General features: G+C 38.3%; 1 protein-coding gene across 1 annotated transcript in view; it reads right to left on the bottom strand.

Moving 5' to 3' along the window:
- The window catches only part of LOC310949617 (NT-3 growth factor receptor-like), a gene marked incomplete at its 3' end in the record, with an annotated part of 217,476 nt that overhangs the window by 13,673 nt on the left and 187,948 nt on the right, over window positions 1-15,855 (bottom strand). Inside the window, exons 15-16 of the mRNA XM_083917114.1 lie at window positions 7,877-8,049; window positions 2,436-2,679 (exon numbers count right to left, since the gene is read on the bottom strand). Coding sequence (XP_083773240.1) covers window positions 2,436-2,679; window positions 7,877-8,049 — 417 coding nt within the window. The remainder of the gene's footprint in view (window positions 1-2,435; window positions 2,680-7,876; window positions 8,050-15,855) is intronic.

Genomic DNA, 15,855 nt, shown 5'->3' with positions numbered 1-15,855 from the left:
GTTCCTCCCCTTCTTCTTCCCAAAGTCCACATTTCTTGAGCCTTGTTCATGAGTAGGTTGGTGTCCTGACACCAGTGGGTCAAGTCCTCTACTTCTTTCAGGTAGGCCTTTCATTGATTTCATCTTTCTCCTGTTTTTGATGTCTAACTTCACACTCTAAAAGGTAATACCTATGCTTCAGAATCACATATATAATTATACATTTTTAATTAAAAATTTCCCACCACGACAGTTAGGACTTGTTGACAAGACTACATCGAATTGGAAGGACACAGAGTGCACGTTACTGTGAAGCACTAACAGATACCCCTGTGCTGTCCCTAGGCAGCGATGTGCTGGTTGTGATGGAGATACTATTCTTAAGCATTATTGCAGTACAAAAAACAGGAGTGTGTCAATGAGTGCCACACAACTAAATAACTGAACAAAGTTTAAATAAAAGTACTAAACACTTCTTATTAAGAGCAATTTTCCTTTCTATGAAAAATGTTTTGGACTTAATTCATTTAGATAAATGTAACAGGGATAAGTAACATTTACTCAATTTCTTCACATATGTTACTCTTAAAGGCAAGTACATTAAACTTGGTATTGTTGAGTGACTTGTACTTGATATTTAGTGAGTTCAAATTGTTACAAGGATTTTTTAAGTAAATCCTACAAGTTAATTTTTTCAGTGAAATACAACTATTCAGTGAAGTCAGGCTAACTAAGCTAACTTAAGTCGTTAATACTTAGAAAGGTCAAGTTCATTATATTTCCTATTTTTAAGTTGACACAACTTAATAAAATTAAATGAAATTAACAAGTAGATATAAAGTAAACAAACTTCTCATCTTTTTCAGTTTAATCGATTTCCTAGAAAGTCAACTTCTCACATTTAACAGTGCATGAGAAATGTCACACACTTTTAATTGGTTTGGTTCTCATAGAGAAGATATTTTCTATGACGGCGTATTGGGACCATTGTATGAAAAAATAAAGGTGGGGATTTATATTTCGAGAAAGTAACTCAGAATTTTCAAGATTAAAGTTGTAAAAAAACATAGATATTCTCTGAGGTTAAAGTGGTAAATCTACAAATCTATCCGGGAAAAAAAATTTGGAAAAATATTATTATGTCAAGGAAATACATTGCTTCAAGATCACCACGCTGTTGCATGCCGGAATTACCATAGCATCCGAGACATTATTGCAGTTTCAATTAATTTACCATAAATGACAGAATAGGGGCGCACTACAAATATAGGGGCTGTTGGCCTAACAACAGAGAAGCGAATAACGGCTCACCTGACCGTAGTCAAAACAGTGGACCTTGAGGAGGTGTCTGTATAGCCTACTACTAATGCAGGGGAATACTGTAGACAGTATGCTCCTATGGATGCTTTTGATCCTGCACAACTGTACACCTCCATTAGAACACTGATAGCAAAGTATCTAAAGACCCCATCAGCTACTCTTGCATTCCTATTATTACATGGTGTTACTGGTGGATTAATGTATAACCTAACAATGTATACAGGCATATGAATGCAGTTAAAGCCTACTCACCCGCTCCGTTTCACTAAACTGTGCTGATTCCTAATATATGCAAAGACAATAAAATAACAATGGTTATGGAAACAGTGGGATGTTCTGAATGTATAACAGAGATAATATAAGAGATGCAGAACAAAGAGGGGAAGTGTGTTACATGTGACACATGTACTAAAACTAATGAGAAAACTAGCAATGGTCCCTGGTGCAGATGTAAGTGAAATAAAACCTTTGTGAGTAAAAAGTCCAATACTTTATCACTCTGGTAAGCCTAAACATGTAGAAAAGTGATAATATAATTGGCTCTGCCCACATGCAGTCTGTCATACACTGCGGCTGTTTTACACAAATACAGTGCACTACTCTGGAAATAGCGAACAATTGAAACAAGTTCAAACAAAAGCTGTCTGTTCCATTCTAACTGTTTTTCTTTGTTTGCTACAAATCTTTGACCAAGTCTTGTAAACGAGCTGCTGGCAGAAACAAACCAGCCATCTCTACGGAAGGTAACACATGGTTACTTATTACGCATGACGTCAATCGGACCTTGTATGTGTTCTTCATTCTTTCTAATCTTCAAATCAAAGTATTTAGAGTTTTTTTCACGCAAATTTGTGACTTAATCTCAGAGAAAGTTTTTCCTCAAGCTTGAGATCTAAGCCTCACTGTTGCAGTCTTTACCAGCAGTTTGATACTGGCACATTCATTAAGCACTTCAATCAAATACAAAACAGTTAAACTGTCTGGTTACTAAAAGTAAATCTACACCTTTCAGCCAATCAGTGGGCGTGGTATAAATTTGATTGTATTCAATGTGCTAATTATTCAAAGTCGACATTTTTCATTTCGGATACATACATAAAAAAAAGAACAAAGAGGTGTGTTATGCATATTCTTACCCTGTAATAATCTGTGCTGTAAATGTCTCTGGACATGCCAAAGTCTCCTATTTTCACCAGAAGGCCATTCCCCACCAGGCAGTTCCTGGTCGCCAGATCACGGTGCACGAAGTGTTGAGACGCCAAGTAGATCATCCCAGCCGCGATCTGACTGGCTATGTGCAGCATCTGGGACAGACCCAGCTCCCCGTTGGTCTGCAGAGGCTGTCCATCCACAAGGATCATGGCGTCTGGCCCATGGGCTCTGAGGAGGAAGTTACAGAGTGATTTAGGAGCTCAGGAAATATCCCAGATCAATGCATATAATGTGAGTCTTCCGTCAGTGTAATTGAGCTTGAAATGTTTTAGTTTTAAAGGGCTGTACTGCTGGTCTTACATCTTGTAGCCCACCAACTCCAAACTGTCTACAGTTTATTGCATATAACTGCTGGCCATTTTCAAAAACATACAACCAATTGAATATCTGTCCTTTATGTTCATTTGTGTATGATATGAAAATTAATGTTCACACCCTTGATACGTGTTGTGTAGTTATTAATCCATCACACTGAACATAAAGTAACCTTTCATGGTTAATTGTGATGATACACTCATGGATACAATACTTGTTTGGTTATTTCAAAAAACATTTTGCTAATGCATTGACAGAAATCATAGCCTTTTTTATAATCCACGATTTTATTTGATATTTAATCAAAGCAGTTCTTTTTAGCAGGTGACAGATCAGTCCTTGCTGTGCAGCCTGAAAAAAACCATGAAAATGTCTAGGAAGACGTTTCACCTCTCATCCAAGAGGCTTCATCAGTTCATGTACGCATCTGACCAGGCTGGGACTGGACCAGCCTGGTCAGATGCTTACATGAACTGATGAAGCGATGAAGAGGTGAAACGTCTTCCTAGACAAAGAACCAAGTCCAGTTGCTTTTGACTGAAATTGCTTTTAGGATAACGATGACCAGGACAAATGAGAACATTCACAGGCCCATGAGAATATTTTCTGGAATACATGGAACAACGAATCTCCATGCTCAAATATTTTCATTTGTAGTTTTGCCAGTATTTGTTACAAATGCGGATTTCATGAATGCTTGCAGGTTATTTTGCAAGTTAACATTTAGTTCTTCTCCAACTGTAAGATGACCCTTTGATAACCAAAACTAAAAAACTTGTTTATGCAAGATCAGATTTGTTTTTAACTCTCCAATACTGATATTAAATATCTGAAAAATCCCCAATATGGTCCATATTAAGAAGTGATTCCAATGAAGCGGAAGCTTGTCTCTGTGTGTGTGTGTGTGTGTGTGTGTGTGTGTGTGTGTGTGTGTGTGTGTGTTTGTGTGTGTGTGTGTTTGTGTGTGTGCGTGTGTGTGTGAGAGCGCATTGCGTTGGAAGGCAATGGGGCACATCAATAGTGAGTCCTTGGGGATAAAACAGCTGGACCACCTTGCATTCACAAAATCTCCGCTATGAGTCATCAATGAGAAACCGTCTCAGAGTCCGTTACACTTCTGAGTTGAGTGGTATAGTAAAGTGGTGACCATTTTGTTGGAATAGTACGTCAGGAGTGCAAGTTGAGCTGTGGTGATCTATGCAGTTAAATACAAAGTGTACCCAGTCAGCCAGTGTGTGTGTGTGTGTGTGTGTGTGGATGTGTGTGTGTGTGTTCGCGCGTGTTTGTGTGTGCGTATCTTTTCAGCACCACTGACTTTTAAGTCTCTAATGCAGAAAGTGGTTCCAGTAAAGTGGCAGCTTGGTATATATATATATATATACCGTATATGATTAGTGTGTGTGTGAGAGAGAGAGAGAGAGAGAGAGAGAGAGAGAGAGAGAGAGAGAGAGAGAGAGAGAGAGAGAGAGAGAGAAAGAGAGAAAGCTTGGTGGTTTGGAGGGCATTGGGTGCTGGCTAAATTAGCAGTATGTCCTGGAAGAATTGATGCCAGCACTTTAATGGAAACACAATTACTGAGCTCAAATTAGCATCCGAGGCACAGAGAGACTCACTGAAACACTATCCCATACAAGCACGCACACACACACACAAGGGCTGGTATACTTCATTTTGTGGCGGCGGACTAAGTACCAATGTTCCATTCTGCAGGCCGAAGCATCCTGGGAGCAAATAACATCTAATCACAGCAGACATAATGCAGCTCATTAGCTTACCAACCGCAATTTACAATTTAGGCATTTAGGCATTTAGCTTGTGCTCTCATCCAGAGCAGCTCACAGTGACTGAACAGGTAGGGCTGCAAAGTCTGACTCAGCTGGGGACCTTCTTGTCCAGAGATAAGTGAGGTAAAGACCCCAGTGAAAAAAGTCTCAAGTAATGCCTCCTAAATTTACAGCTAATATATTGTGAAGTGGATTTAAAGCCACACAGTTGTCTACATGTATCTGTTGTTCATGAGTTAGAATAGTTTTCACGTCACACATGCTAATTCTGGTCTGTAAGGCAGGCCGAAGCATGGGTGCGACCAGCAGCTCATTTGTAACACATGTTGCATTCACCACAATCCTGTTTACTCAGAAATATTAACACATATTCCCAAATATTATAGTATTATTCAGTGTGACCAATATCATCATAAGTAATATAGCTAATTATTCAGTCCTATGTGTCTTGAGCTTAATGCGGATTTTTACTATTTAAACTGAGATTGCACATTATGTTCAATAAACATTTTAATGGAACTGCTCTAGAAGAGTCACAGTGGTGTGGTGATCTTCCCCCACAACATTTTGAGCTTTAAACACTACTTTTATCTGAATTGTGTTGAATTGAGTGCACCTATTTATGGTGGAAATGTGTTCATTCATGTAAATGAAAACACATAGTGCAAGCAGCAGGTGACAATTTAAAATATAGAAACATAATGGAATATAATGCAGTAAGGCTCTCAGGCATTCTGTATTCAATTATATTTTCTCCTGTGGATCTACTTTTCTCATTTAGTTTTATCTCTGCTAAGTCTACACACATGTAGGCATAATTTACTCTTCACTCCAGTACAGTGGGTATAAGACCGGAGCCAGAATTTCCTCATTGTTGTTTTGCGAAACCAAAAAGATTAGTCTTTTGAGTTATTGCAATTTCATTCATGAGGTTTACAAGCACATATTTAAAAGCTAAGAGTGGGACATTTTTGAGTGTGTGCAATTACCCAGCTAAGCCAGAGAGTGACAATAATGTTCTTCTCATAGATGTTTTGTGTGCGAAGTTAACATTTGCAGCTTGGCAGGGTTCAAGACCAAAGTTGCTCCTCTGATGAGCATGAATGTGCTCGACAAATGTAATGCTAATCCGCCATTACATTTTGAAATATATAACAAATAAGTCTGACCCAACAGTAAAACCAGAGGAATGCCACCAGTTTTTTGAACACTGATGTACATCAAATAAGATGCATCTGCAACGTCTTTTTTCTGTGTCAGCCATCAACCCCCATGTAACAGCAAAAGCACTACTACACTATGTTTTCTTGAGGCTAACGGTCTTTTACATAATGTTCTGGGTGGAACAGTTCCGAGTGTCAGTCTATCAGACAGGCTCATTCATCAATCACTGTGGTACACACTTGTACGCTCTAACAAGGCTCCTCGGCTGTGGTGGCAATACTTGATGGCAGTGCAGAGTGTCTGTCAGTCATATTTATAACTTTATAACAGGCAGCCACCCACTAAAAACATTTTTCATAAACAGCCTGGCAGTAGTCTGCAGGGGTTTCACCTTTAGAGGAGAAAAGTGAAGGAAGAAAGAACAGTACTTAACAGGCAGGTGGTTGTAGTCTGGTGACAAGGTTCAAATGAAGGCATCAGCCTGCAGTAGTTCACTGAGACAGGCTCATCCATCACTCAGTGTCTACAAGATAACACACTGCTCTCTGTGCCACACACAGGCCTGGCAGCTCAGCTCAACCCCTGCACAACTTTCCTACTCGATGTACTAATGAGCACTGGCATTTCCAGACTTTTTTTTACTGGGATAGCCCAAGTGGGGCACTGACTTATACAGGGGTGGGCACGAAATATGTGTATGTGCAAAAACACATGTTGAAATAAGATTAATTTACCATTTCTGTCTCCCCTACTCACATCAACTTTAACCCTTAAGACCCAACATAGATCCGTCTTGTTAGCAGGTGTAAAATTCATGCCAGTTTTTCCCTCGTCAAAATGTAGCTTCAGTTTGGGCCGTTATTCAGTCCCCTTCCCAACTAGCTAGCTTGATGATTGTCATTAGTCTTAATACGGTACCTCTTAAAGACAGTAATCTCAACAGAGGTTGATCACCTGCAGTCCTGTGGTTCTCTTACTGGGTTGGCACCTGGGGTAGCTCCATGTTTGATCACTGGTCAGAACCAATGAACGTCCAAAATATCAAATTAAAGTAAACAAAACAGAATCTAAAGATCCAACTAAAGACCTAAAGAGCTAACACCCTTGGGGTCAGGAAGCATGGCACTATTTTTTAAAAAGCAACAAATTTATCTAAAAAATTTTCAGAAACCATTTCGGCAAACTATTTCATGTAAAAAGTTTCCAAACTAGGTCCATTGTTGGTCCATTTTCAAATCTAGGGGGTAAACAGCCCACAAAGCAAAGCCTGTGTCTGATCAGACTCAGCTATCAAGGTTTTAGGCAGGTGTAGATTGTTTTCTCACTTTGTCAGTGGTTAATGCTGCTAGTAACAAGCCCATCAGGCTTCCAATGCTGGGAAGCGGGGTGACCCCTTGGGTCCAAAAACACAGCTGTTGACACGTACCATTATATAGATTTTACTAGCTTGAAAACCAGATGTATCTGAATATACGGTACCGGTCAAAAGTTTGGAGAATTTATATAATTTTTTCACAGACTGCATATATGTTTATTTGTGTGCATGACTGTGTACAGTATATATGTATACACAGTATGTATACAGTATGTCCGTGTATCTGTGTATGTTTGTGTATCTTTATTGAATATATATACACATGTATAGGCTAAACATTAAGTTAATTTATTAATTGATGGATAGCAGAGAAGAGGTAGGAATAAATAAGTGTATGCTTCCTCCTACTTCTTTTGAAACATGTAAGATTTAATTTGTGTTGTTTATGAGAAATGATTCATTAGCAGCTGTGACAGCGATGGTGGTATTGTTTTCACCTTCTGAGTCTGTGTGTGTCATCATGTCAAAATATGGTCCTGGAGACACTACTGTAGTGGGAACTACCACAGATGTGGTTTTGAGTATTTTGCCATATGTTTATGTCTGTCTTTTCTATGGACAAATTTAGTCACAACAATGGTGTCGCAACAATGCAAGATACAGTCACAAAACTTTACAGGTGTGGAGTAGGATCAAAACGAGGTTGAAGATGGGTGAGGTCCAAGCGTGTATGCCGGAACTAGGAGGGAAGGAAGTAGAAAAAGGCGCCACTGTCCCCTAAACTCACCTGAGAAACTTATTGAGATCTCCATGCTTCATGTACTCAAACACCATGATGAGAGGGTCTCCGTCCACACAAACTCCGTAGAACTTCACTATGTGGTCGTGCTGGAGGTTGGTCAGCAGCTCAGCCTCACGCTGGAAATCCTTCCTGGCTGCAAGAGTGGGGTCCTTCAGAGTCTGGGGAGGGAGGGAGAGAGAGCAAGAGAGAGAGAAAGAGAGAGAGAGAGAGAGAGAGAGAGGCAGGATGAAGAACAACCATCGGGGAGCTAGGACAGTTGATAATGATCTGTCAAGGCACATTTTAGAAAGAGAAAAAACCTGTTTTGATGTATCTATGTCCTAGTCCACATCCACACAGGTATTTTTGTAAACAGGGTATTTCCCTACTTTGTTCTAAAAAAACATAAGCCTGTCCACACAATCAGTGTTTAAAACAATCTCTATCCAAAGGAAAATGCAAAAAACACATTGAAGCACTGAGCATGCCAAACAAACAGGTGGTGATATAATCCAAAAGCCATGCCGACCAATCAGAAACCTGAAAACAGCTATCGCCTGAAGGCTACCTGGCTGCAATGGTGCATCAATTGCTCTGTAGCATTTTGATGTGTTTATTACTCATTATAGTGGAAGAGTTACTATAGATTTATATTTAACATGTAAAAAAGTCTGTTAGAACCAGCGTTGTTTTGGCCAGTCAGCCATTGCACCAAATGATGCCTCATTTTTGTTGCCTCTTAAAGGAGATAGTGGTGCATGTTACAAGACTAGATCTCTTATTTTCCTTGTCTGCACTTCAACACTGAAAACACAGTTTCTTAACATCTTCACCCTGGAGGAAGTTTTACAAAAGAACTGTTTTCAATGACCTAAAATGCAATTTGTGTGGATGAAAGATGAAAATGTACAGAAAAAGCTACTTCAACAAGAATACCTAGTGTGTGTACTAGGCCTATGTGTGCAGGCTTTGGGAATATCCTTTAAAAAAGCTAATATAGAATACTTTAATTAAAATAAATAATTAAAACATAACTGAATCACTCTATAATGATTTCCATAGGCATGGTCTCTCTCTCTCTCTCCTGCATTGTTCTTTGTGTTTTTTATTAAAATTTGAGGAGACTTTTATATCATCTGTTTTGTTTATCCATTGGCTGTACTTGCTGATACCGACCAACAAACAGACTTTGACCTAACTTACGTAACAGAAAAGTCAAAGCGTAAGATAAAGTAGATCATTGCTCTGAACCTATTTCATCTTAGGGCACACGCGACACAGAAGATACACAGAGCCTCCTGTATGTACTGAATGTGTGTGCATGCTTATCATGGATGCAGACCCTGGGGGCGTTGGGGGGACATATTTTCAGACTTCATATTCTTCACATTTTAGATTCACATCTAAAAAGAAATGATTGAAATGGTGGAACAAATAATGTTTGACAAATATATTTCTGACTCCACATTCCATCTCTGGTCTCCTTTACTGCAACACAAATGAATGAGTAGTTTCTTACACAGACGCTGATGACATCTTCAAATTTTTTATATAAGAATCCATATCAATTAATAATGCATAAAATTGTCCCATACACTGGGAGAAAAGGAAGATGGTGAAAGGAATTAGGGATGAGTAGACATTACTTGCCCGAGACCTTTAAATTCACTAACAGTTAAATAAGCATTGACACACTCTGTTGGCTGTTTAGGACAAATAAACAAGAAAGGTAAGCACAGTAAATGATTCCCTGTGCAGTACTTTTTGAATGACATGGCAAGCATCTACGAAGCTGTGATTCATGGTGGCATGACATGAGGTGCATAAGGGAAAAAAAAAAAACAATCACTTTTTTGTGTCCCCAAATCCTGACATCCGATCTGCACCCCTGATGCTTATTTTCCCTTTTTGTGTGTGTTTACTCCAATCACAACAAGAAGTACAATGTTATTATCATGACAACAAGTTGTCATTGTCAGTCACTGAAATGCAAACGCTATTGCTAATACAGCAGAACGATGTTGTACTTTAAGTTTCAGTGAAATTGATGAAGGGAACACATCCTGAGCTGTAGTAGTGTTTATTTGATTCCTGATCAGTTCAACTAAAGGGTTATCTGTATGAGTTGGAGCTGTGAAGACAACAAAACTTTAGTCTCACTCGTAGTTCATTCATATGATTCGTAAATGTGTTTGTGTTAGCTTATGTATAGCAGTAAGCTGATGTTAAAACTGTTATTGTTGTAAATAAGGTGTAGAACGTGCTGGGCATTCCTCTTTCACACACTCCATTTCAGATGCATTCTCACTTACTGGAAATACTCTGATTTGTAGTGATGTCCAAATTAAGCTTCATGAACCATTTTCTTTATTTTCCAAGTCCACTAGATGGAGCTTTCTGTTCAAAAAAAGGGTTGAAAGCACACTGAATTACCATTCATTAAGCCCTTTTCTTTAAACCAAGAGCTCCACATCATGAAGCTTAATTTGGACATCACTACTGATTGGTTTAAGCTAGGCAGGCTCTGGGTAAAGTGGCAGGAGGGAGGACATGACGCAGATTTCACTGTGGTTCTTGGTGGAGTGGCTTGCAATTCCTTGAATTTGATGGTTTGATGATTTGAATTTGGCGTTGGCCCTTAAAGACAGAAGTTCCTGAATCCCATTGCCTCTCAAGTTAGACATTGTTGTTACTGACTTAGTGTAATTCCCCCTTTTTTCTTTACCATGGGAGGTTTGTTTTCTTCCACTGTCAGCCACAGCATGATGAATGAGCAGTTGTATTCATATATGGACTCACTCGGACATTAAACTGTCCTGTACTTGGCAGCTGAGAGGGATAACTCTGTTTGGTGCCACACAAACAGTCCCGTCAGGAAATGTCTGGAAAATTTCATGTTTGCAGTGCATGTATGAAAAGGGCTAGAGACACATCTATGTGGGTAAGGGTACATAAAACTGGCTTAAATCTCATCTGGATTAACCCAGGACACCAGGCACTTCCAATGACCAGAGGCAATGGGACCTAAGGTAACACCATCAACCCCCGGGGGGGCCTATAATCCGAAGCTGTAAGCAAGACTGCAGGAGGGCCGAGTGCTGATGGAAAAAGACGAAACTTAATGATCATTTTGTACACATGAAAGGGCTTTTGACTTTGCTCAATCAGAAAAAAAAGATGCAACAAATGTTTGCTCCACCAAATGAATTACTACTAATAAACAATCCCTGAGTTCTGTTTAGCACAATCAATCAACTTGTATAACCTGCTCCTGCCACCTCAGCTGAAGATTGTGAATTGTATTTATTATAATTTGGCAATTCTATCAATAACATCACATCTAACATTATGTCCCCACCCACTTATCTAGCAGTCTTCCAAATCTATTCATTAATTTTGCCCCCATTACCATGCACAACCTCATAGAGACAATTTCTCATATGTGCCTGTTCTCCTGCCATCTTGATATTTTACACTCCAAAATGTTTTTTGGCCCTGCTTTAATTGACATTATTAACCTGTTCCTCATGTCTGGCTGCTTCCTTGATCACTTTAAGATAGTTTCTTTTTAGCTGCTACTAAAAAAGCCCATCCTTGTTCTATCTGTTCACAATCATTTCAGACCTATTTCGAAACTGTCTTTCATGTGGTGGAAAACGTTTTTCTCATGATGTCATTCCAATTGGGCTTTCTCTACAACACATACATAGTACTGAAAAAAAACTTTGTTTGGTGTAACAAATGACATCCATATGCGGGCTGATGGAATTGTCCATCTTTGTCTTACTCGATGATATTGCTGCCTTGGATACCATTGATCGTACTATCCTCATCAATCGTTTAATTACTGTAGTTATGTTGGTATCTCAAGGAAAGCCATAGAGTGGTTTGTCTCATTTGTCAAAATCGATGTTCTCGGATATCCATAGGTGACTATGTGTCTTCAGCCACTCTGCTGTTAACATGGGATGCCTTAGGGGTCAACCCTCGACCCTATCATTTTCTCTTTATATATGCTTCCCTTGGGCTGGATAATCAATCAGTTTAGTTGTGTATCCTATCATTCTAGTTCTGTAATGACTAAGTTCCTATCCTAAGATATAATTTTCGTAAATGCAGTTGGGAAACAAGCTTCTGTAACATCAGAAATCCTAAATGTCACCCTCAACTGAGGAGAGCTAGCATTTCAGACTTTTGTAATGAGGCTCCTGATCCGCGTTCTCCACAAGGGTCCGAGACCAAAGGAGCGTAAAAACCCATTCATGACATAGAAAAGGACAGACATTCTGAAATAGGGCAGCAGACAACAGGTTCTTCTTCTGTGAATGAAAATAATAGGTTGATCCAAATACTGTTAATATTATATTATATTATGTTATATATTATACAACGCTAGTCGTTTTTAACAAAGTCGCTGCGGATCAGTAAAGTCTACGGATCAGTTCAGAACAGCGGAATGAAAAACTTGGAAAATGCTCCGGTGAATGTTTATTCTTCAAGATCGCTGATTCGTTCATTTTGCTGTCAATCAAACAAGGATTCGGCCTCAGGCAGCTTGTCCAATTATAATGCAGAAGCCGAGCTTCTGGGCCAGCCCACTGTCCCATAGACCCCCAGAGGCACTGAGCGTCCGATGAGCAGGACATAGCACAGCATTTATCCAATGAGCGTCTAGTTCGGCTGCAGTGGAACAACCCGCTCTACGCTTCCCCATTGAAGTCTGTAGAAGCTGAGCAGCCGACTGTGTAAAGTACTGTGGAGATGAAAGAGAAGGAAGTTGCGCCGGTTACCTGTGATGTGTGAAGTAGCTGATTCTGAACAAAAGATGAAGGCTTTCTAGCGTGTATTTAGTCAATGAAATGTACACACAGCAGTACATATTTCACCACCTTTTCTTTTTTTTGGTGACATTTTAGGGGAAGCTGGGCTTCCCTTGCAGTTTTAGAGCAATCGCCATTGGTCCCACTTCTCCCCCTTTCTCAAGAGATAAGTTTATTGCAACTCGACTCTAACTCAAGACACCCACATTCCTTTCACAGGAAGCAAAGCTCCTCACAGATAAGAAGAACACAGAGACTCACACTTTAATATGTTCTTAAATAAAACTATTATAGGAAGGAATTTTCTTTTAACTGTAAAGAATTTGGTGTTGTTTGAAACAGCTCTGTTTTTTATCTGTAAAAAAAAGCTGAAGTTGGTGAAATTTGGTGATATCAAACATGATACTACTAGTACTGACATAAAGATATCGACTAAGGATTTAGGAGGGGGTTTGTCCTAATCTGTATGCATCTATCATTCAATCATACTGTATATTATCATTGAGGATTTTATTTTAACACATCAAAATATATTTAGACTTCTATCAAAAAAATATTATGTTAACATATGAATATGTAATTTTTTAACGTTTTTGTGTCACTGACAACATTCACACTGGATTATTAACTAAGAGAAAGCTAACATGATGTGTTACTGTGTTCATTCACTCTTCAAATTCATATATTTGAACTGTTGCTGCCTTATGCCACGAAAACCGATGCTCCTTTTTGGAACAAAGAAAAAGGTTTCCCCCACTTTAGGTGGGAAAATGAATGCATCTCATTATCCAGGCCACACTTTAGAAATGGACTTAAATATAGCAAACCCAAGCTGTCTCTTCTGTCTTCTTCCTTTTTCTCTTCCACTACTAGTCTTGTTTTAGTTTTGTTTCAGTCTTATCCATTGAAGTCTTTTATTTTTTAACATCTATCTACTTCATCTTTACAAGTAACTTCTTGCCTGACTTTGTTTCAAAGAAGTTCAGTGTTCTTTTTGATTAATAACATTGTATTAATCTGTTAAAATGTCGTTTTAACTTAGTGCTCGTGTTTTTGAGGACAAGCTTATTTTTATTCCGACCAGAGAAATTAAGCTTTAGTCAACAGCGCAAAGTGGGCCTTTAAAGTTTCAATCAAACTCCAGTTTTCACCAAGAGCTTGACAAGTGACCAACTGAATCTCATTCATCTAAGGCATCCTCTGAAGACCTCTGTACTGCCAGCCTACACCTCGGGAGAAGACAAGGTGTTTTGTACGTCTGGAAGCTCTGGAGCTGTGAAATACTTCCTCTTGGATCAACCTTTTTTAAAGTTCAGTTTGATGAAATGACGTTGTTGGTACTTCAATGAGCAGATTGGGTGACAACTGGTCATTTGATATTAAACTTTACTTTCCATAAAGGTATGATTGGAAATTACATTGTCATATCATAGCTTTCACCCTGCCCATTTGTTTTCTGTGTTATTCTCATGTGTGTCATTTGCTGTTATAATCTATCATGTATATAAATGTATTCATAGTTTTGTAGCAAAACCCCCAAAACCCCAGGTTTAGGTCACGGTTTACGAGAACAAACGTTTTCAGATTGAGATTGATAGTAATTAATGGATACAATTAATTGATAAATTCAATTGATGATAGAAAAGTATTCTTTTAATTCTTGCAGGTGACTAGGTTTGCATTAGGTTTCCATCGGGCTTAGCCCACATTACCTATACAGTGGTGGTGGATGATTAATTCATTTATAATAATACGTGTAGTCCTCTCTTATTCTCCTACACATTAAACAGGTTATATAAAGTTAGAGGGTAATAAGTTATTCTTGTTTAGTTATGATTCTTAGCTAGGCTTTTAGTTAAGCTTCTACCATCAACTTTGATGCAATTGGTAGGCTATATTACACATGTTGTTTTTATTAATGAAAGAAAACAAATGTTTAAAACAATTTATTAATAGTTTGTTTTTTGCATGTATGTCCACTGATTGTCCACACACTAAACACCTGTGTATGAGCAGATAGATGGACCTACTTTTTCATGCTTTTTATGTCTCCTGTTATCTCTCATTTTCTATTGAGATGAAGATGAATGATGTAAGCAATAATATATATTTTCATTTTGATTATATGTAACTGTAACCATGGATACAGACACCAATGACTGAATAACTTTGATGTTGAAGGTCTAAACATAATGTTTATGAGGTAAGATCTGGGAGTGTATTATACTAATTATATAAAAGATACAGCTGTGAAAAGATCGCTCTGATTCCAGCTGAATGTGTGGCTCAGAAAAAAAAGAAAAATTGAGTGTGACGAAAAGGATTGAGAAACAAGAGCATTAGTGGAATTAACTCTTACATATGTGCAGCAAAGTTTAAAAAAGTCTCTTTATTTAGGAAAGGGACTGGAGCTGCTGCTTTGAAACGTGAGAAGACTGCATCCATTTGTATCCTGTTTTATGAGTGTGTAGTATAGATAGATAAATAGATAGATAGATAGGGGAGACAGATGTAAATACAGCTGTCCCCTGCATGATTTCTAATTAAGCTCTTATCATATCAATGTTCCTTCCATATAAACCCACCGCATTGCTACACCTCCCTTTACATGCTATTACTGATGCACAATGTGACACTTAATTACATAATATATATATATATATAAGATAAGATAAATGGGGGATACAACATATGTCTGTGTTGTGTTAGGGCATGTGTGTTGCAGGTACACAATCCATTTACTTGTTGTATCGCATAATTGAATGTCAGTGCATTTAAAGTGAGTGGAGACATGCATTAGTCTAAGCAGTAATATAAAGTATGCATGAATTAGTGCTGTACGCATGTATGTGCTGTGGGGATTTTAAAACATAAAGTGTTTATTTTTGTCACAATATAATTTAAGTTTTGTTATAACTCACTGTGTACGAATTCATTAGATAAAAATAATTTAGCATGCTTTCATATTATTATCAATTTAACACAGATGGCATTATTAAAAGATAACGCATATAAGCTCCAGGTTAAAACTAGGTGCAGTAAGATGAGGGGGGACCAGCCCCACAGGCAGTGTTGAGAGAGTTAATTTTCTACATGAACGAGTTCAAAGTTTAGTTCAAAAATTTTAAAATGAACTAGTTCAGTTCATAGTTTATAATTCATCAT

This window comes from Echiichthys vipera (genome assembly GCF_963691815.1).
Source record: "Echiichthys vipera genome assembly, chromosome: 7".
In the NCBI taxonomy this organism is placed as follows: Eukaryota; Metazoa; Chordata; class Actinopteri; order Perciformes; family Trachinidae; genus Echiichthys; species Echiichthys vipera.
Note: the sequence above shows the minus strand (reverse complement) of the source record. Positions and strands in the feature narration are given on the sequence as shown.